This window comes from Mya arenaria, chromosome 6 (assembly GCF_026914265.1).
Source record: "Mya arenaria isolate MELC-2E11 chromosome 6, ASM2691426v1".
Lineage (NCBI taxonomy): Eukaryota > Metazoa > Mollusca > Bivalvia > Myida > Myidae > Mya > Mya arenaria.
In genome coordinates this window covers 56,434,371-56,458,131 of record NC_069127.1, presented here as the reverse complement: position 1 = coordinate 56,458,131, position 23,761 = coordinate 56,434,371, and the positions used below count along the sequence as shown (strand labels likewise).

Genomic DNA, 23,761 nt, shown 5'->3' with positions numbered 1-23,761 from the left:
GAACATATTTTAAACAAAACCAATCGAGAAAGCCGCTTAATGGCATTAGCGCTCCCCTGAAAAGTAAACCTCTGACAGAAGTTACTTCCAGTAGATTGAGTATGATATCATACGATATTGAGTTCAATATAGCTGGTAAAGACCTACCAGTGAATATTTTTAATATGGATGTATAGTAACAACCAGTTATGACCAAGGCAAGCATTCCTTTAAACCTATATACATTTATATGAAATGATACTCAAATTCGGCAATCGACTTCGGACAAGAGGGTTTTAAAGTTTTCATGAATGTCAAACAGAAAAGCTGCATACCAGATGCATTTTATTATCTAAGCGGCACGAATGACTAAGTATTTGATGCTCGATAAGCATTGGAAAACATATATATGTAAGCCTTTCATAAAAAACACTTAAGCAAGACTGAAATTAATCGAATAAACGACAATCAACGTACAATTTAGAATGCCGACGAAAGGGATCGTTATTATTATGACATTTGCCCCTGATTGATAGCACTACATAGTGCCACACAAAGAGAGTCTGCTTTTTTCAAAATGTGAATGCATTTCGTAACCCTAGGAGTAACAATAACATTTAAGGCTTATAAGTTCTTTACTGTCAAAAGGGGGTGGTCATGTGTTTTCAAACATACCGACGGTTTGGCCAACTTAAGTAGAGGGCCATCTATGATTTATTTTAATCGAGCAATGTTTTACCGTTGTCGATGGTAATAACTGTCCAGCATTACAACATTTGTTTTAAAACTAAGGGAGAATTCGGGGTTGAAATTCTTAGCAAACACAATGTTTGAAGCAATTGTTGACGAAGACGAACAACGGACAACAGACCATCTCAATATCTGTTTTTAGATTATCATTGTTTGATTGTACAATAAAACCAATCGAACTGCACGAAAAGAAAAACAAATCATTTATATGTATATTAAAACATTATAAAGTTTTACATAATATAATTTATTGTTCTCAAACATGCTATGATGTTAGTTCAACAGACACACCACAAACCTGAAACTGTTTATATAATTATTTCGAACTGACTATACGTTACACTGGCACCACAGTAAGGACTACTTATATTGAAACGGATACTCATGAGGCTGTTGTAGTCCACTCCCTTGAGTACCGTATGAAATTAAGTTTCTACACAAAACCTGTCACTGCGTAAGAACAAATATTTAACTATTTCTAGCCTGTGTACCAAATGATGATACCCTGTGAGTTTCTGCTTACCGCGTCAACCCTCTTGAGTCTCAAGTATTATGAATACCAAAATATCAAAGAAGTATAACAGCCTCATTCATCGAGAGTTGGTTAATATGGGTGATTATATGGGATATTAAATAAGAACAAAGAACCAGATGACACAATTGCAAGAATAAAAAGAAAATTGTCAAAAGCTGAAATAAAATTGATATATTTTTGCACAAAGCATTTAATCTTACTTACTAATGTAACACATCACGTACGACACATTTATCTTTTGCAGTTTTTGCGCATTTTTTTCAATTCGAAAATTTCTAGGATTATCTACCCAGTAAGTTATTAATAGCGTCGGTAGTGACTCTCATTACGTGATTTTTTTTAAATATACAAACTTCATGGCTGCGAAACAACGTAGACACCGAGCCCAAAAGATTAACGTCTGCGATGTAATTGATCGATGCAAACTTTTGAAAAAAATTTACACTGCTGGAAAAGACAGCGAGCTGGCTAATACACTTATTGACAGGTAAGTATGAAAAACGACCACGTGACTTGCAAGTTGTATGGAAAATATATCCTTCCGCGGTTTTTGAAAAGGGGAAACTCAAAGCAAATTGTTTTCAAAGTGATGTATGATCGTATGATCGGCCGTATTCAATTCAATAGTATATTGCATTAAATATAAAAGACAAGTTTAGCAAATACATGTGCAAGGCATGGATTTAGACACCAATTGTTTCAACAGAAAAGCAGAACATTGTTTATGGATACAACCAACGAAATATTTACTAGTTTCTTAAGTTGTTTGCATAGTTATATAAATATTGATAAATTAATCCAAGATTATTTGAATTGTTTGATAACATTTTGTTTTGGTATGTTGGCCACGTGTATTAATATATTTTAAATAATCTAGCTCGTATTGACTTTCTTTGAGGAAATACTTTATTTGCAGAGTTTTTGGACCATCTGGTTTCTAATCAATCTCATACACAGTAACTTCCCCTTATAAGCACATATCTCCATCATCATACGCGAGTAAAGATGCCCTATTTATGCTATATAAACAAAATCTGATTTCCTTCTCTGTTTCTTGGATATTTTAATCAAATTTCAAGGTGCATTGAAGTTAAAACACAAAAACAATATTAAAAATTAAAAATAATTTACAACCTTTACCTATGGCGTCTATGGTCACGTGATGTTCATGGTGACAGTGATTAATGTACTGTTATGTAACACTGCATGGAGTTTGAGAATAAACTTTAAAACCTTGACTTCCACCTCTACACGATTTGTGACCGATCCTCAAACAAAACACACACTGTTCTTGCATTGAAATACATGGCGTTACATCTGCTAATAGTATCTATGTATATTAGAATTGAAAATGTCTGATGTGTACAATATCGGATCATCAAAAGTCTTGCAATGCGTAAACATTTGAATATGAGTATTCGTACTTTTAATGACTGTCTTGAATGATCGAACGAGGTTATTGGGCATAAGACACTTACGTCATAGGAAATATACGACATATTTATAAAGAAATACTCCAAGACTATTGCATAATCGACACAAAGAGTCAATCGATTTACATTTTTCTACATTCTTCATATCCTGGTAAAACATTAAGCAACAGTATAAATGCATGCGCATAATGGTATACTCAACAGTAATATGGAAGAAGAAGAAGCCGAACGGAAAAAGAGAGAAGATTGATTAATGTATACACCAAAGCATAGAAGAGAAAGAGAAGATTGATATTGAATAATTAAAACCTCAAAAGCATACATAGCAAAACGTGAGTTTAACTCACTTCATCAAGTGTGAAGCTTGTGCCTGTTGTGTGTCCATCAGTGGTATCGGTACGAAAAGAATCGACTGTAGATGGCTCATACAATGGTAACTCTAAATCTTGGTTGCTAGGACTGCTTCCGGATGCGTTGATACGCGTTGGTGCACTTATCGCATCATCAACTTACAAAAACATTGTGGTAATAAGTACGCCCGAAAACCGGGCTGGACATGTGTAGTATTATGCAATGGTTATGTGGTACAGTACACTCACGTGCATGGTTAAAAACAAATATGGTAATTTGTAAAACAATGGAAAAGCAACAATCGCATGTACGAGTACTCGTCGAGCCGAAATTCTTTTGAATTTTTCCTTGATGGTTTCTTCCTTCGACATATATAACTATCCATTTCGTTGTACCCACTGTCATAAATTTATAATAGACATAGTCGAGCTTTTTATGTGCCTCTACATGCTCGCCGTTATGGATCAACTTACGATTTTGTAATATTAAATAAAAGATTGACTTACAATTGACTGAGTCATTGGGACCATCAAAGGTAGGTGTGCTCCTGCCCATTCCGGCAGTCATGTAAGACCTAACGTCCAGCAATGTTAGCGGTCCGACTTCTTCGGCTATGTTTAATCTCTGTGCCAATGCTCTACGTTGGTTTTCTTCAGTTTCGCCTTTTATACTATGATTTTCGTTGCCGTCCAATTCCTTTTTAGCCATCTGCAAATATAATTAAGTACCTACACTTACTTACAACGACATTGTGAGATCAAATTGAACATGATTCTCCCTGCCTTTGAACATGATCTAAGCTACAATATTCTTCTAAAATTTATTGTTACAAACTTGCAAATGAAATATATTTTTGATGACGATTTAGCATTGCCGAAATTATTAATTGGTATATGGAAGATCAATTCCTATTACTGATGTGCAAGTTGGTGCATTCAGGTTCCCGAATGGGGGGGGGGGGGGGGTAGAATGCACACACATCCACACACACTACCGATAACCCATTAATTGTGGCATGTTTTGATAGTAAATTCAACTTATCATTCGACGCCATTCCTTAGCAACTAGAGATGTATTTTACCTACTGCTCAGAACTATGTTTAAGTTAACAACGCGATTAACGACATCGTTGTTAAACTTCAAATGTGAAGTTTTTGATAATGCTAACAAATTCAAATCTCAACAAGTAGAGCTGTTGTCTCAAATCTTGTTAGAAATAAAACAGATCACACTTACGTGTATTTATTAAACTTCCAGAACAGTAATGAAAGTTAACAAGGATTACGTTAATAATTTAGGTTACTTTTACAATCGGCCCTCTGGCATCAAATTATATTTTCTTATTATATTATGTTTTCTGGTTTAAACATAAGTAACATCATCTTATTTATTTGCGGAGATTTCTGACTACTAAAGATACTACTAAACAAATCTTTTCACATTTGCATCCTTTGTAGGTTTGCATCGTATTAATACGGAAACACATGTCATACAATAAAAACTTTCATCTTTTAGACTTGTTTAAGATGATACTACAATAAGTATCATTTAATGCATCAAAAAGAGCCCGATTCAATGTTGTTGTTTTTTTATAAACTGAGTTAAGATATGATGCACATATTACATCATGTACAGCACTAATAAATCTTATGCTAACCGTTGAACAGCTCTCAACTTGCTCTTTTGTTCACTTGCTAGATACATTTCTTGACGCTCACATAGATTTATTTACAATAACATTGACCTAATTTATGTTGTGATGAACCAGTTACCATGAACATTTATACTGTGGCTAGCAACAACCGCGTCACGTCGTATTTTCCGATTCCCTTTTCGGCACAATGCTTATACCACTCCTCAGTCAAATGGATATCATTCCCGCAAACATTTATAAATACTGCTGAAAATGGTAAAAAAGTATGAATAAGTTTTCTAATCATTGCACTACGGTTTGTTTTTAGTTCTGTGAAACAAAATAAAACGAGCAAAAAACCACATGCAGTTTTTTATAATCAGCCGTTTCTCTGCCGTTTTGGGGACGTTTTGACTGACATCTTTTTACTTTCGTTTTCGTCTATTGATTTAAAAACTTTACAACGATACATTGGCGTTGCCTGGCGTCGGTTGGGTATGGTTTTTTATGTATTTTTCTGCTTGTATTTTTACAGAAACAGGGAATAAACTTGTTGATTTACATGTCCAAATCGAAAAAGCATATCATTCTTTTTCTACACAATGTAACCATTCATTTGATACAATATTTTACTGCATTTTTGTAAAAGCATGCAACCTTAAAAACCTATGTTTCCCTGTTTAATCAGGAAGTATTTTTTTTTACTTTCAGTGCCAACATTTGTAAATAGTAGTATATTTTAGTAAACATTGATGCAGGTTATACATATCATTGTTTTATTATATTAGAATTGCTATTTATTAGGATTGGTTTATCCATTATTTTCATGAAATTGGGTCAAGTGATTTGTAATTATCAGAAATAAGATAAATTAGACAATTACATTTTTTGTTCGGCGTGATAGTGTGATCTGTTTTTAAGAAATCAACAGAGGTTCTAAAACAATCTAGTCACTTTCAGTTTTTAAACAAGTTCCAGCTATTTCAAAAACAAACTCATGGTATGGTTATTGATCAGTTTTGCTTTGCATAATATTATAAGGCATGAACAGGGAATTAAACAAGATGACTGCGCAAATGTTTTTTTTTATTCTAGACAGTATGTGTGCTTGAACCGCTAAACATCTAACTGATACATCAATGAAAAATTGGTGGTTATTTCAATATGTGCATTTTAAATAATTAAATAAATATCTGTTAAGGTAAAGTTTATAGATGTTGAGGCACATACCAATGGGATTGTCATACAAATTCATATTTAATAACTTAATAGCTCTGACAATCAAAATCTATTAAGCAAACTACAACAGATAAATTTCCATTAAGTTATTTAATGGTCATATCAATTAAGTGTGTTATAAAGAACAAATGCACGCTTACAGCGTGGGATTTCATTTATTGTAAAAATAGAGATGAACGCATAGTTTATAAATAGTCCTATTTATTGAAAGTTGTCCTTTGTCTGAATAACTCGCGTAACTATTACGTTTAACGTGGCATCGCTAGATTGAAAATATATTATTGTTTTATTACCATGCGTTGCATGGGTGCAAAATATAATCAAATTAAAAATCATTGTATTTTACTGATAAACATATGTGGGAAGTACTGCATTATCGCAAAAACAGGGTTTGACTTTTAGAACAGCTTTAAAACTGCACTTTCACAGATTACCATTTTTACAAGTTTTTTTTATTTTTTTGTCTTGGAAAGAGCCATTTTTTGCGAAAATCCATGGAAACCTGATAAATAAGACTGCTGGCAAAAAATTAGATCGCAGATTTTTATATTTCAGTTCAAAAATTGATGTTTTATGCATTTTTCTTAAACCGTTAGGCCATAAAACTTTAATTTTCGAACGGAAGTATGAAAATCTACGATCTGATTTTTTGTCGGCAATATTTTATCATTGGTTTACAGATATTTACGCAAAAATTTGCTCTTTCCAAGACAAAAAAATAAAAAAGTTGTAAAAATGGTAAATCTGTGAGAGTGAAGCTTTAAAACAAATGTTATTATTTTTCTATGTTATTGTTTTACAAAACATGTTTTATGAATAAAGTTGCATTTCATTTGTTTCATTGTACGCGATCAGTTTAGTAGTATTTTAAACTTCCAGCGTATGGATTCATTGAGTGGTTCGTGCAAACAGAAATAGGAGACATGTCCTTGACATTCTGTATGTTGACATTTAATGTTTATTGTACTTTGTAAGCACCGTTTTTATACTAATCATGTAAAAGATAATTCTTAACCTGAAACCTTATTATAAGTCTATGAATTGGCTAACATGTTTTGTTAATCCAAACAATCTAAAAATTTATAGCTTTAAGATTTTTTCAATGTCCTTCATTCATTCATTCACAAAACATCTTTAACCTCCACGAAATACTGGGATTCCATTTATTTCAGTTGCAAAAGGGACCTAATACAGCACAGACAGCAATAGTATAGCACAGTATGTACATTCCCTTTACTTGATCTCGTTTATAAAATGATATGTTCCAGACTGTGGCAATGTTTGCCACTTTTAAGTTTTTCTTCAATCCTTTCTTGGTTTCAGCAAGTGGTCTATATTACATTGATTAAACAATTAATCATAATAATTATGCTGTTTAACAGGATACTTATATATATTGTATTATAAGTCAGATTATTTTGGCATTGTTAAATAAGGTGATTTTTCGCACATACAATACATCTTAGGGTAAAAAACAAATTGTTCAAGTTCATTTTGTATAAACTCAAAATATTCACAAGAATACATTCATAGTATATAACAATACACAAATGATCACTCATGAATGTATTATGTTAAGTCAATGTCCTGTTATGTTTTAGTGATGCAAACTTACTTTTTGTTTGTATATCCAAATGATTTCTCTTAACCTCTTTGACATTTTCTAACACCCAGAATGATTAAAAATGCATTGTTCGCTAATTAAAAATGCAGCATAACCGATAGAATAATCTAAATTTAACGTCATTACAAATTTATGCGTATTTATTCAGATGACTTTCCGAACATCTTAATTTCTGTGTTGATATATATATATATATATATATATATATATATATATATATATATATATATATATATATATATTTATCAACACAGAATTTTATATTCGTTTATATACTAATGATTTGCATTTTTTTACTAAGAAGATTTTGGTTTAATTAGTTTTCCCGGTAATTCATCTAGACGCACTTATTTATCATTATTAAAGGGGCTGTTTCACATATTAGCACCAAAGTTTTTTTCTGTAACGAATCTCAGGACAATTATGTTATAGAATGTGTTACGCTTTGATATCATAATTGTAAAAAATATAACCAAAATGTAAAAAAAAAAAATATGTGTCAGGGACTGGGTTCGAACCCGTGTCGCCAAAATTGCATTCCAGCGTCGTACTCACTGAGCTACAAAGGCTTACTCTCATCGGGTGACATAATTAAGCTATACACCTACTTCGGTTATATCACGTGATAACACCGACTAGCCAATCACGCATAAGGAATGAATTCTACCTGGTAGACATACCCAGTAATCTTTTTAAATGGATAAATACGAAATTACTGCTAAACTTAAATAAATTGTAAACTACGTGGTGCTTTAGTTAGTAAGTTTCAATGCATTGTACACATCGATGCCAAGTTTATGTCAGTTTTTGAAAATTATCTCCTTTTTTTTCGCTATTTTATCATACGTGAAACAGCCCCTTTAAACACTATGATATCGAACGTGCAAAACAATTTTAGTATTAAAAAGTGCGTTGGATTTGTGGAGCTAACTCCAGAAAAGTCCTCAATAAAACACTTATGATAATTAACATCTGAACCACTCCACCACCAGGACTTAGGGACTTTATAAAAATAGGGAGCTTAGTATAATCGTGTAATAAGGGACTTGCTATGAGTAATCTGGGTCATGTAAATATAACTGCTGTACAATTTGTAGGGCAATCATCTTACATCGGCTTTTACGAAGTGTTTATTCGTCAGTTAATCAATTTCCACCCGCACCTAGAGGCTGCATTAAGGCTTGAACCCGCCGTGACGTCATCACGGGATAAAACCTTTACAAAGCCAATTCAAGAATGTATTTAAATGATTGAAGTATCGAGTAACACATAATATATTATATCAAATGTTGCAAAAGCGCGTGTACAAGTCACTTTTTAAGTCCTAGATAATGAAACGACACTCTTGTGGATATGCCCAGGGCTTTTTCTATAGTACCTCCGGGTACGACTGTCGGACCCATTCCCAAAGCAAAATCTATGATACATTACCACTTACTGTCTTCAATTTTATCACCTAGACAACTTTAAGTCAAACTGGCTTATTATAAATCAGTTAAAAAAAACAGTTAGTTATGAGTAATATATTTTGGCTTCCAGCATTTTTCTCATTTATTGCATCCGGCATTGTGTTGAAAACATTAGACACGGTGCTATATAAGAGTCAGCACCATGCTTGAAGAAATTAAATATATTTTGCTGCATCATTTAAACTTATCCTCAATGCCCGAGACGTTCTTTGTTTAAGACAACATCGAAGTTTAAATTAATTTGGTGAGCAGAAGAACACGTTTAAATTTACTTGTCATACCATACAATCCAATAATGGGCATTGTGTTACACTAAACCGGAAATTTAGGCAAGTTTACCCGAATCAACCGTAATCACTTCTCTATACATCCCTAAAATACTAACGTACGAGCATAATTTTGTCAGGGGAGGTTGCAAAAAGGCCACTTTTTAGTAGGTATTCTTAAAGTGACATTCTTATTCCAAAATATATACATACACAATGCAACAAACATCAGTTTTGACTGATAAACCTTTAACTACTCACTTAATAATTGCATTTATGGAAAATATTAATTACTGATAACAAGATTGTAACCGTGTATGTAATAGCAGAAAACGCAAAAATATTAAATGATTGGTGAGTGCTAAAAGATTTACCGTGGTCTTCATTCATAAGCTTGCAAAAATGTATTTAACTTCCACAGCATGGCAAAACTAAATATTGTACAACACTTCCATAAAAGTTACGTGTCTTATTAGAAAAATAAAGTAGGTTGAACGTTATGCACCAGTCAGTTGTAACCACGCCCACGCCCCCGGTCAGGAGGTATACCGGGGATAGCCGGGGAAATGGGCCGTGTTTTTACCTTTCAGATGGCTCCGCAGTGCCGGGTGAATGCGGTGGTTTTGTCTTCGCTTTAAATGTAGCGGGGAATGGGCCTTACCTAGGGTCCCTGGGGTGCGGCGGCATTTGGCGGGGATTTTACTATCTGTTGGTTCTTGCAGGGCGGGTATTTTAGCCGGGGTTGGCTGAACCGAAAGTCGAAGTCCCCGCTTTTACCCGGACCTGGGGGGCCGTGGTTACAATTGACTGGTGCATTACCAGTATACATTCGATTATGTTTCAAAATCCCGCGTTGGAGTACTAACACATTAACAATGCAGTGAAAATGTTAACAATAACAATTTAATGAATTAGATGTTAAGCATTACGAACCATTCAGCTTTTTTTAAAGTATTTTAACTGTACTGGTTTATTCAACATCCTAATGTATTATGTGATGTAAAGTTTTGGGGGTAATTGATATCATAAATCATTTTCATCACATTCAGAGATCAGTATGAAATATGATCTGTCATGTTTTATTGCTATAGATATTTTCACACCAAGGGTTGATATTTCAGCTCTTTTGGGTCTTTTGAAAGGGAAAAGAAACTTATATTTCATAATTTCCTCATTCGTAGGAGACTATAAAGCTTGTTCCTTTTAACTGTACAATATCCCAATTTCGGCATAAAATTATCTAGGGCCTTTTTTCAAAATGGGCAGAAAAAGCCCTGATACCTAATACTCTGTAGCAAACGGATTTTGTCTTTGCGTCTTGCATGCTTGTTTTTATGAATGAGAAACATCTCATTTGACTTTGCAATACATAACTTCCCAAAATATATAACACACAATTGATTTCAAGAATAAATCAACATCAACATTTCAATCAACAATGCCATGTATACACATGTTTAGCACGGTCAGGTTTAATGTAATGATGCACTGTTCTCTAGATATATTTGTGTAAACATGAATTAACAGGCAAAATCAAAGACTGTTTAGGTTAAGCGGACTTTTCAGATTATGAAGTATGACCGATGCTTATTATCATAAAAGCCCCACTCAGCATTTTTTACATTTATTGAGCATGATGCTGGGCCAGGTAAATAATTTAAGTTCTTTTGTTATTTTCACATTACTAGGTAGTTTTTAATATTGAAACTTGACGCTTAACATAGAATATAATGGTGTTTAATTTATATTTGTAAAAAAGTATACATAGTTTTAAAATTAAAATTAAAAACATTAACCCGATCGATGGAGTCGTATTTAAAACTATTACAGATGACCCACAGTGAAGTTGACAGTGAGATAGCCTGCGTGTGGGGCGCGGTTGGGAAAAATCACCAATTAATGGGGCCAAAGCCTTAGACTTCGAGCCATCAGGAGCCAAAAGTGCATCGACCATTCATTGACTTCTTGTTTAGACGACCTATTGTAACTCTACTGAGTGCATTTCTATGGTCAAGTGGATATTATACCGCAATGCAAACAATTGCAGATGCACTAACGTAAAGTAATAATTCTTAAACGGAAACACCACGTCTTAAACAGGAAGGCGATGATGAGAATATTATACGACTTTCTGAAGATTCATGAGAGCGTGAGTAAAAGTATTTTTTTTATTTTATTCTTATTTTTGTCCTTGTTAGATATTGTATATACTTATTTATACACAATTAATCGATAAGAAGACATACATGGTTTTTCATTTATTGGCCTTAATTTGGATAACAAAAAATCCAATATAAATTGAAAACTATTGTAAATGGACCTTTCTTTAAAATTAAACTTGGTATCCTTCGGAAGAACCATTATGTTCAACATTTATTCATCCTTTTTGGTATATCAAAACAATTGTATTAATTGTGGTAAATCTCAATAGGAAGTAAGAGTGCATCTTTAACAAAAGTCTGGTGTTTAAACTAAATACCAAAAAGAATAACGATTTGTTAAACTAAAAAAAACAGTTAGTTATGAGTAATATATTTTGGCTTCCAGCATTTTTCTCATTTATTGCATCCGGCATTGTGTTGAAAACATTAGACACGGTGCTATATAAGAGTCAGCACCATGCTTGAAGAAATTAAATATATTTTGCTGCATCATTTAAACTTATCCTCAATGCCCGAGACGTTCTTTGTTTAAGACAACATCGAAGTTTAAATTAATTTGGTGAGCAGAAGAACACGTTTAAATTTACTTGTCATACCATACAATCCAATAATGGGCATTGTGTTACACTAAACCGGAAATTTAGGCAAGTTTACCCGAATCAACCGTAATCACTTCTCTATACATCCCTAAAATACTAACGTACGAGCATAATTTTGTCAGGGGAGGTTGCAAAAAGGCCACTTTTTAGTAGGTATTCTTAAAGTGACATTCTTATTCCAAAATATATACATACACAATGCAACAAACATCAGTTTTGACTGATAAACCTTTAACTACTCACTTAATAATTGCATTTATGGAAAATATTAATTACTGATAACAAGATTGTAACCGTGTATGTAATAGCAGAAAACGCAAAAATATTAAATGATTGGTGAGTGCTAAAAGATTTACCGTGGTCTACTATAGTCTCATAAGGTAGAAATACCGTGTTTATGCTCATTTCTTTCAAATAAAACTCGGTGTCCTTCATAAAAACCATTGTTTTCGACATTTATTCATCCTTTTCAGTAAATTAAAACAATTGCATTAATGGTGGTACATGTTATTTGGGAGTAAGAGTGCATCTATAAAATCCGTGCAAACATATCAATATGGAAAACCGAATGATAGTTGCATTAAATAGTGAACGCCTTTTGTATGTAACTGGCCATATTACAGTTGCTTTATAAAATAGATGTGGGACTATGTATGCGACTTGTTACTCACAATTTGTTTAAAACTTTTACTTTGGAGGATTGTCTTTTCGAAAGCTTGATGTATGTAACTAATAAAACATTGAATTTAGTTGACAGTGAGATAGCCTGCGTGATGGTTGGCGCTTGGGAAAAATCACCCAATTATAGACGCCCATCAGGAGCCCAAAGTGCATCACCATTCATTGACTTCTTGTTTAGACGACTTATTGTTAGTCCTCGTAGTGCATTTTTAAGGGAAAATTCAAACAACTGCAGATTCACTAAGTAATAATTCTTAAACTGAAACACCACGTCTTAAAGAAGAAGACGATGATGGAAATATTTTACGACTTTCGAAGATTCATCAGGGCGTGAGTGAAAGTTGTTTTTATTTTTACTTTTGTCCTTGTTAGATAGTTAATATGCTTAATTATATACAATGCAACGATAAGGAAACACACACACACAATTTAAATCAAAATATTTATTTTCCTAGGATGTTTTTTCATTCATTGGTCTTTATTTGGATCTCATTGCAAATATGTTCTTTTGCACAATGAATAAAGTCAATGACGTATGACCATATAGCACTGAATCAAACAATTATTTCTAATAACAACCCAATATAAATTGAAAACTATTGTAAATGCAAAATGACACCTTGTCCTTCGAACATTTTGCGAAGAGATAACTGATTGTGCTGGTATATTATAATTATTGTTTAAATGCGCCTAAAGATTTTCAAAGAAGTTTTTGCCTTTCATGTTATATTTTAATAAGAAGTCAAATTGTTGCATATCTATGTTACCTGGAAAGTAAAGAAATAGCCACACAACCCCTATTTGCTGCATTCTGCATTCTGCAGCAACTTTTGTACTTGTTGACATATATTTTCCAAATAATTTAGTTTTATTTGTTACATACATTACGTTACTGATGATTGTTAACATATTTTCAGTCCTTTCATAAACACAATATATATATAAATATATATACATACATGTACATGTGAAGTGCACTCATTTTAGTTAACAATGCTTCATTAAAGCAGTATCAATGAACTTCTACGTATGCTTACCGTTCTGATAGTCTAAGTGGTAACTCCAGTAGCAATACATGTAACAAACACACTGATGTAGTAAAACACTGAACGGGAGAGACAGACCAGACTATTGGAAATAAATTTGCTTGGGATTCCATTTGTTGTTGTATTACATACATATATGTCTAAACACGCAATCTTTAAAGATGTACTCTTACTCACAAATAAGATGTACCTCCATTGATACAATTGTTTGAATTTACCTAAAAAGGATGAAAACATATCGAAAAAAGGTTCTTATGAAGGATGCCGTTTTTTATACAATGAAATTCAACCATCTTATCTACTTAATTAACCAAGTTAAATAACTCTAGTTTGTATTTAATGCAAAAAATAGGCCTTTATTATTCGATTTAGAAATTCTGATTAAGGTTTTGCGTGCAAGCACACATAGGTTAATATCTCATTAACTTCTGCATCACATATTCACATGCATCCTTAAGATTAAAATCAAAATTTAATTAAAACTTTTCTTGGAGCACGATACCAAACACCCCATTTACTATGGTTAAAGCAAACAAACAGTTTTTGTTGTGTTTCTTTGTGAGGGGGCGGGGGTGAAAAGAAGCGCACGATTTTAACCACAGCGAGTAAAAGGGGAGTGGCTTATTTAAGGAATTAAATGCGGGGTTGATGTCGTTTTCGGGGTATGATCGCAATTTGGCTGGTGAAAGTGTGTGGATTCCGCAGGAATCCACGCGTTCTTTGAATCTGTGAATTGCGATCCGAACATATCTGAAAATGTTGCGTTCATCGATTGATAAACGCAATTGCCGAAAGGCAGCGGAAGTTGAGGTGTAAATATTGTAAATTCTCTCAACTATGTACCTGTCTGTTACATTAGGTGTTTAGCATTTGCTGGAGAAATGTAAACAAACAGTGCTGATCTGAGCACTACCATGAAACCAACCATTCCTGATGTTATGTTTGAAATAGATTGTTTGCCTTTTTCTGACTGGTATTATTTAATTTCGGCCAAGATCTCTTTTGTATGGGACTTATCCCTTTCCAATGTTTTGCTCGATTTACATTCTTATTCCATTGGAACAGCAAGGTTTATCCCGAATTATTAATGAACACTTTAAAAGGAAAAGTGCTTAAATGATAGAAAATAATACACATGAAGAGTTATAAAAATGTAGAATATGAAGCTGATGATAAATGTCCCTATTGCTTTAGTTCACCTTTTTCACAACAGAGCCACAGGCTTGGCTTGGGAATGGAAAACCACCGCAATAATTTAATTCGAAAAAGAGAAAGTACTGGGTCATGCTAGACAGGCGAGGACTGTGGAGCCATGCCACATATATTTGCAAATAAAAGAAAGACTTATGCATGAAGCATCTTGGAACTAACAGTACGAAGAATTATAACGGAGTGTGTAGTCCAACAAGTGAGAGGATTACCTGTTTATCGAAACCAGATATTTATATCTAGATGGGCTTAAATCTTTATCAAGGTGTATTCACTTTTGTAACTGCAGTCATACGCATATGTACCAAATCTTCAGTTTTTCCCCAAAATTTTATATCTGGAGGTCAGTGTGGTGTTTGTTATTATAATAACAGGGAGCTCATGAAACTAGCAGATAGCATCTTCTGGGATGCCTTCTGACCACTATTGAATTACAAACCACTAGCTTGACTGAGAAGAAATGACCAACGTATTGTAAATTAATTATTCTCGAACCCTGAAGCCAGGGTCAGATTCAATATTCTTGTCTACATTATTGTACTCTTAACCATGAAAAACACACACACTACGACTGCTTCTCTTACTTTGTCATTCTGTTAGTTGCAACCTTGGTCATGAATTCCATTAAAACTTCAAGATTTGATAAGCACATGGGTGTCTTAACTATGAGATCAATCAATTCATCAATTGGCCGCAGTATTGTATGATATCTGTGTTCTCATATTACATTCAACATATATATCTTATTATATATCAGCATATGCCGAAATGTGGGCATATGTCAGCTTTTTGTGAGTTTTCTTGATTAAATTTAAAGAAATAGTTATTTCAAAAATAGGGCGCCACCAGAGTACTTTATTCTCTATCAAAATCAACTTTCAAGTCAGGTTTGATTTTAAATCCATCAAAAGGCATACAAAACATTTCATAGGTTAAAAAGGTTTAAATAACATATTCACACTGATTATATTATGAACCAAAAACATTGTCTCTGAGACATAATATATCATATAGTCTCTGTTTAAACCTGCACTCTCACAGACTTGCCGTTTTTACAACTTTTTTATTTTCCGTCTTGAATTGAGCAAAATTTTGCGTAATTATCTGCAAACCAATGATAAAAGGCTGCTGACAAAAGATCAGCTCTCAGATTTTCATATTTCTGTTCGAAAATTAATGTTTAATGACTTAAATCGTTACTAACGGTTTAAGAAAAATGCATAACACATCAATTTTTGAACTTAAATATAAATATTTGCGATCTTATTTTTTGTCATCAGTATTATATCCATGTTTTCCATGGATTTTCGTTAAACATTGCTTGTTCCAAAACAAAAAAAAAATCGTTGTCAAATCGGTCAATCTGTGAGAGTGCAGCTTTAAAGCTGCACTCTCACAGATTGACCGATTTGACAATTTTATCATTTTTTGTCTTGGAATGAGGCATTTTTGCGTAAATGATATTTTTGATAAATTTTCTTTTGGAAATTGATCTCTTATGGCTAAGGATGAGTAAAGTATCATTTACGCTTAAAGAAAATTGAATTTTTAGCAGTTTTTCAAACAATTGAGATCTGCTCTATTGTTTTATCTTAAATGAATTAATTGAAGGCTGGTTCTGAGACGAAAAAATAAAAATTAATAATGTCAAAACTGCCAACCTGTAGAGTGCAGCTTTAATGTTACTTTCTAAAATTTAACAACACAAAACACTGTTTCCGATTGCTTAAAAGAGTGAAAAGAAATTACCAAGGCTGAAACAAGATAAGATCAGCAATGACCCTAATTTGTGATTGTCAAGTTTTTGAGCCCAGAGCCTCTCAGTATTTACATTTACATACACAGACAAGAAAGACCATTGATGCAAAGCATCAAAGGGCGCCGTTTAATAGTTTATGCATTTGTTATATGTTTAAAAACAATGAATAGCTACGGTCAACGAGCATATAATGACGCAAACAAACTAAGGGAAAGTGTTCTTTTCAAAGTGTAACACTAAGATTTATGAAGTTCCCGCGAAAACATCATATCACATGACTGACTCGACCAATCATTTTGTGCGCTGACTGTGTAGTGTTCTTAATCAAAACAACTCGGGACAATCGTTATGAATTTTTACTAATGTCACCTTCAACACATTAACAAATAAAGTAAGGTGAACATTTAATTCCGATATCGATTTTTTTTTAAAAAGAAGCGTATGGTTTACTAATTCAGTAAACATAACAAAACAAAATAAAACATAATTATTCGCAATCTTATAATTAACGGTCCACCCATTTAACATTTCCGGCACATGATTACAGGTAACCAATCGGAAAACGTAAACGAATCGGGAACAGTTATTAAATTTATTTGTCTTTCTTCGGAAATAATGTTTTGAAGATAAATTGAAGACAAACTTTTTAACCATCAATAGCATTATTAACATCCATGCTATGGCCATCCATTTGCATTTTTTAAATCATAATAAAATAACAATAAAAAACAACTGTCAATCAGATTTAACAACGCTCCTACCGCGAATTAAAAAGAATTCCCATCCAATAGTGCGGCGCCAATAATAATGTGCAGTGCTGATAAGCTCTAGCTGAATTTCAGCAGTTCCCTGGTACATATGCGTAGGGCTGACTATAGTATTTAATAGAGTGGCATGCCGTCTGATACAAACCAGCTGCTATGGCACATGGCTATGTTTCTATTAAACAGGCAATTCGAAACCCAAAGTACACCATTTGATGGTTGGATTTTTTCTCAAACTCATGTTTCTAGTGGTGTTACATCAAAAACAAATTAAGAAATATCAATTGTGTAACCTTCATTCTATATGCACGCAAAGTTTAATGTCTGGTATATTTGTTGGTATAATTTAGATTCGTACATGTCCCTGATGTGAAACACGCATTAAACCATACTAAAGCTTGCCCAAGCGCCACCTGGAGATTAACATAGTCTTAATGACATTTAAGTCGAGCCCCTAAACTTTGACCATCTATTGTAGAATCCTAAATACGCCAAGTTAACAACATGTAATAATCCGTTTTGGAGTTTTATTATAAACACAAAAAATACACGAACAAGTTGTTGAATACATCTAAAATAGATTCAGGAAGAAATTCGCATGCATTATTGCCTTCGCACCTGCCAGCTTGTGTAGAAATCCACAATAAAAGTCAGAGCGTGTTATATAACAGCCTGTTATCATTTCTTTCGTTGCATAACTGACGTCTCACATTATGTTATTTGTTTGATGTATTGTTACGTAGTATGTAGTTGATTCATAATATAGATCATTACCGTGATTCCGATCCGGAATGCAAATTTCACCAAATAGCATGCGACGTTGCTAACTGACACCATAACTGTTGCTGGTAAATAAATTATTCATTCTATCGCACTCTATCGCATGTTTTACTTTCCGTAAAGCTTACATTAAAATAACTAATAACTAAGAGGAGGGCCGTTGTTTCGAGAGATCAATCTGGCACCGGGTGTCAGCACGATCGAATTAACCGGATGTGCATGCCGGGTGAGCAAGAATGAAACATGGGGTTAGCATTGAAATATAAGTGTTCTGACTTCAGAGTGTTCTCCTTGGTGTTGGATTTACCTCAGTATATTTTTTGTATCGGCATGGTAAGCAGTAGGTGGAACTTATTATACAAAGTAACCCCATTAATTAGTAGAGAAGATGTTGCATAAAAATGTCGTAGAAATTTATCAACACGATAATTATTGTTCAGTAACTACTAAATAAGCGTTTCAGTTCTGTGGAAAAACCGATAGGAAGATAAATAATATGACACAAAATTAATTAGGAAAACAACAAAATGAAAATTATTGTGATGAATGATTGATAAAACATGAGCGTACAACATGAAGACCAATCTCCCTAGGCCGATTAAAAATACCTGTGTAACATGGCGGAAAAAAATAAGGTCGGTAGGTCGGGATTTTTTTTTTCTTTTTTCTTTTTTTAAACTTTCCATATCATGCAAATTTCTGTTGCATCAGATCAATTGTGTTATATCTACGCGTTTCCTAATTTACAAAAAGTCTGATAAAACAGCATTGTTTAATGTGAAATCATTTCCTAACCTTCGACTACCGTATTTTCCCGCCAATTTTGCACATGAAATCTGGTGATTTTTTTTTTATACAATACTCGTTTATAAGTCGTGATCGGTTTTTAGGAAAAATCCAGCACTTCAATTTCAACAAATCTTTGATAATGTTTTAGCCAAACAGTCAATTATCAACTAAATTTTCAATTTGCTTGAGGAAAATCGCCGATTTTCTTGTCAACTGTGAGCTCCTTAAACTAGGCCTTCAAGTGGAGGTAGGTTAATAAAACAACAAGTAAACGCGGTTATGGATTTATCTTATTTTCGTACATTACTACAATTCGTCACCTTAGTGCAAGAACTCAATATCTGCTTCTATATCTATATGTAGTTATTGAGTTATTGCACTAAGGTGACGAATTAAAGTTTCATTCATATTTATAGTGAATTTAAACATTTCGGTTATTGTTTTGAGATTCCCAGACGACGATTATTGATTATTTTTTTTACGGTCATATGGTATTTTCGTACCAGCCTAGGCGAATTCCTGGCAATCAAATGGGATCATACGGTATCCAACTGACCGAATTAGATACAAACCATAGCCACGCGCTTTTGATCTTATCACCGCTCGTGCTCTGACGTCACAAATTGTACCGTTTGATCTGCAGCCGACACATTCCAATAAATGAGTTAACTGTCACAGGTTTTTGTTTTCACAGGATTTCAGTTGGGACTTAAATAAGGCGAAATAAATAACCATTGATAATTGCGGATAAATTAATATAACGATAAATGAAATGTGTATTGGAACCTGGCAGTTAGCCTGCATGAATTCGCAAAGCCTAATCGTAAGAAGCTGGCATGATATACGCAAAGCCTTATCGTAAAAAGTAAGTTTTAATTTGGACATGGATATGGATAAATTACACCGCGAACTATAATTCAAAATATTTTCATTAAAAATACAGCAAAATCTGCTCCGGTGATCAACCACGTGTTTTAACTGTAAACATGCGTTTGCCAATTTTAAGATATCGGACAGGGTTCGCCGCCCTCCGCCATTTTGTTTTTCCGTCTCGGTAATACATAATCAGGAATAAAAGTACATTCTCCGGGGACATTGACAGACAAACAACGCAAATAATAACGATATATTTGAAGAAATATAATTTTTTACGAAAGAATTTAAAAAAAAATTTTTTTTTACTTTTATGTCTTAAAAAAGATTAGGGACGGCGGGGAAAAATAGGGTCGGTCGGGTTACCGGAAACACGGGTAATTTTTTTTTGGCCTTAATTTATATCAATGACGTTATATGAACGGTACCTAAGAGACAATAAAGATTTGGATGTTAACCTTCAATCTTTAACAGATATTATGGATATAATATGTAGTCTTTTGTTTAAGAAAACTATTGGTAATAGTAAATAGAAAAGTATTGGTTCGCATGTAGTAAAAAAGACGCAAACTATTTTGATGAAGACTGCAAAGACTTGAAACGGCTAAATAATTTAGTCAAAATGTTAGTGATGAAAATAGATTAAATATGGTGCATGTTGGAATTAATTAAAAACATAGCAAAAATTGAAAGTAAAGTATGATAAATCACAATCAAATAAATGAGATGTTATAATGCTAAGTTGTGCACAAAAGGAGTACAAAAACATGTTTACTTACATCAAATGATTTTGTTGAGTACTTTATAACCATAATGAACCCGAATTCGTTTTTTTATCAGCCGGATATAGTTGTGTTGCATTTTAATGACAGGTATTTAGATGATGAATTAAATACCATGTTCCAAGAATTAAGTGTCCCTTGTATTGTTGGTGAAGTTAGAAAGGCTTGTAAAAAAAACTTAATAATGGTAAAGCCAGTGGGCCAGATTAGTTTATAAATAAGTTCTACATATTTGGATGTCATAATGAGGTATTTTGTAATGTTTTATGTGCAATGTTTTATAAGTTAATTGATTGTGATTATTTTTCAGACAAATGATCAGAAGGAGTTAATCATCAAATTACAAATTCTGGAACCCTGAAGCCAGGGTCAGATTCAATATTCTTGTCTTCACTATTAAATTCTTAACTGAGAATAAAACACACACCACGACTCATTCTCTAACTTTGTCATTCTGCCTGTTGCAACCTTTTCTCGGTCATTAATTCCATTCAAACATCAATCAATTTATCAATTGGCCACAGTATTGTTTGATATCTGTGTTCTCATACTATATAACATTTTATTCAATATATACCTTATTATCCAGTATATTTTCTATAAAAATAAACTTTCAAGTCAGTTTTGATTTAAAATCCATCAACAGGTTTACAAAACATTTAATAGTGTAAACAGGTTATGGAAACCTTACAATATAATAAACCAAAAACATTGTCTCTGAGACATAATGTTTCATATAATTTCTGTTTAAAGATGCTCTCTCCCAGATTTACCGATTTTACAAAAAAAAATGTTTTGGAATGAGGCAATTTTGCGTAAGTGTCTGGAAAATAGCAGACAAAAGATTACATATTCTTTTCTAAATTCTATACTTTTGGAAATTGATCTTTTATGGCTTAAGTGTTACTTACGCTTATAGAAAACTGAAATGTTTAGCAGTTATTCTAACAATTGAGATCTGCTCTATTATTCTATCTTAAATGACTTAATTGAAGTCTGGTTCTGAGACAAAAACTAAAAAACAATAATGTCAAAACTGTCAATCTGTAGAGTGCAGCTTTAATGTTACTTTCTAAAACTTAACAACACCAAACTGTGTTCCCGATTGCTAAAAGTGACACTCTTATTCAAAACCAATACATACACATGTATAACAAACATCAATTTTGACTGATTTACCTTTAACTATTTACTAAATAACACATTTATGGAAAATATCAATTACTGGTAACAAGATTGTAGCCGTGCATTTAAAAGTAGAAAGCGCAAAACTGTTAGATGATTGTTGAATGCTAAAATATCTACTGTTGTCTAGTATAGTCCCATAAGGTAGAAATACCGCGTTTTATGCTCATTTCTATTTAATTAAACTCGGTATCCTTCAAAACAACCATTGTTTTCGACATTTATTCATCCTTTTTGGACAATTAAAATAGAAATTATTTTTCAAAAACTGTTGATGCATTATCTAAACAAGTATTGCAGGCAATATTTAAGCTTAAAACTTGTTTATCTTATTATCACTGCATTTCGGTTCAGCATAGTTTGGATCTTTTCGATAAACTAATTTATCCAGTCCTTGTTTACGAGTCGGGACTCAGTAATAGTTCTCCTTTTGAAAGAATACACATGTTCGTGCTATACGCTAATGAACCACTGTAGCTGTAACCAGGGTTACATTCTGCCTGTGCACTTTGTTCCAAAAAAACTAAAATGACTAACAATCCTATCGGAGCACTCGCCGAATGGGTAAGGCACGAATGCGAGTATAAATAAGCTTACATTACTAGAGTGAAAGCGTTTTTGTTTGAATAGTATTATCATAAATGTGATTGATCTCTATTTCTTGAAGAAATTTTAGATCTACGGTTATATGTAATTTATTTAATTGAACAAAACAGCATAATGTCCTTAATAAGCAATTTTTTTTAGCAATATCCGGAATTAAAGCGTCACTACAAGCTACTGATGTTTCACAGCTTTTCTGCATGTTGCATGTGCATGATTTATTGGTTTTCTTAGGGCAAATTATGGAAAGCCATACGTCCCGTCATACGAAATTCTTCAATCCCGGCGATTGTGAAATTTTCGCAGACATCCAAGACGTACCAAGATGAAATTTCAAGCGAAAATCGTATATGCGTAAATGCTTTGTTAACAGTTAATCTGGAGACAATACTCCTAAAGGTAATTTAATACGTTCTCTAGACTCACTTCAAGGTGGTCCAAGGACATTTCGGGGTGACAAATGTGCAACAGCACTTGTGGATTATTGTAGACGCTTTTGTTCAAAGAACACAGCATTAAAATGAGTGCTTGCTAGTGACTAATGTAATAAAAATTAAATGATGAATTAGTATTTTCTGTGATGATGATGATGATGATGATGATGATGATGATGATGATGATGATGTGACCTCAGAGGTCTTGCATTTGGAAAACTGTTCGAAGATACTGTTTTGACTGGTTGGTTTTATTGTATAAAGACAATTCATAATTTAATCTTTAGTGTGTCAATCGTTATTTAAACCTTTAATGAACAGTATTTCAGATCAATTCAAAATGCGTGATAAAAGCTTCAGTTGAAGACATGATTCAATGACTTAATACAAGCCCCCCTGAAACCGACATTTTGTCACATGGAGGATAAATTCTTCTTTGCGCATGCGCACCGTAAATTCATGATCTCGCGTTTTCATCATCGTACTGTTGTGTCTTTATCATCGTACTGTCGTGTTTTCATCCTCGTACTGTCGCGTTTTTACCATTGTACTATCGATTATCGCGTTTCAGATAAACACAGTCACAAACGATGGCCCTAACGGCATTCCGTATGTTATTCATGAGGAGATCAGAATACGAATTGAAGAAAAGTTTGACGAAAGAACATTGAAAGAAATCTCTTTTGTGTTATATGCTAGTCTTGCAACATGTCCGAACCTTTAATTATTTTCTTATATCAATAATATAGAAACATGCTACATTTTTTGGTCATTCCCGGATTTAAAATAATGTAAAAATCGTTGAATTAATTACTT

At 33.2% G+C, this 23,761-nt stretch overlaps 1 protein-coding gene and 1 long non-coding RNA gene across 4 annotated transcripts in view; one reads left to right on the top strand and one right to left on the bottom strand.

Annotated features, from left to right (window-relative positions):
- Positions 1–9,029, bottom strand: part of LOC128236447 (uncharacterized) — a 14,710-nt gene extending 5,681 nt beyond the window's left edge. The window contains exons 1-3 of one of the 2 annotated variants that reach the window (XM_052951308.1): positions 8,983–9,029; positions 3,555–3,756; positions 3,045–3,205 (exon numbers count right to left, since the gene is read on the bottom strand). In XM_052951308.1, the coding sequence (XP_052807268.1) occupies positions 3,045–3,205; positions 3,555–3,756 (363 nt within the window). In that variant the 5' untranslated portion in view covers positions 8,983–9,029. Of the gene's footprint in view, positions 1–3,044; positions 3,206–3,554; positions 3,757–4,820; positions 4,880–8,982 lie in introns of those variants that run through there. The other variant, XM_052951307.1, reaches the window with a different exon arrangement.
- LOC128236448 (uncharacterized) lies at positions 5,089–23,761 on the top strand. 2 transcript variants are annotated; one of them, XR_008261362.1, is made up of 5 exons: positions 5,089–5,176; positions 6,800–6,859; positions 7,093–7,138; positions 11,110–11,428; positions 23,517–23,761. It is a non-coding gene; the product is annotated as an uncharacterized LOC128236448 (long non-coding RNA). The 2 variants fall into 2 exon arrangements; XR_008261361.1 differs by lacking the exon at positions 23,517–23,761 and adding an exon at positions 12,791–13,871.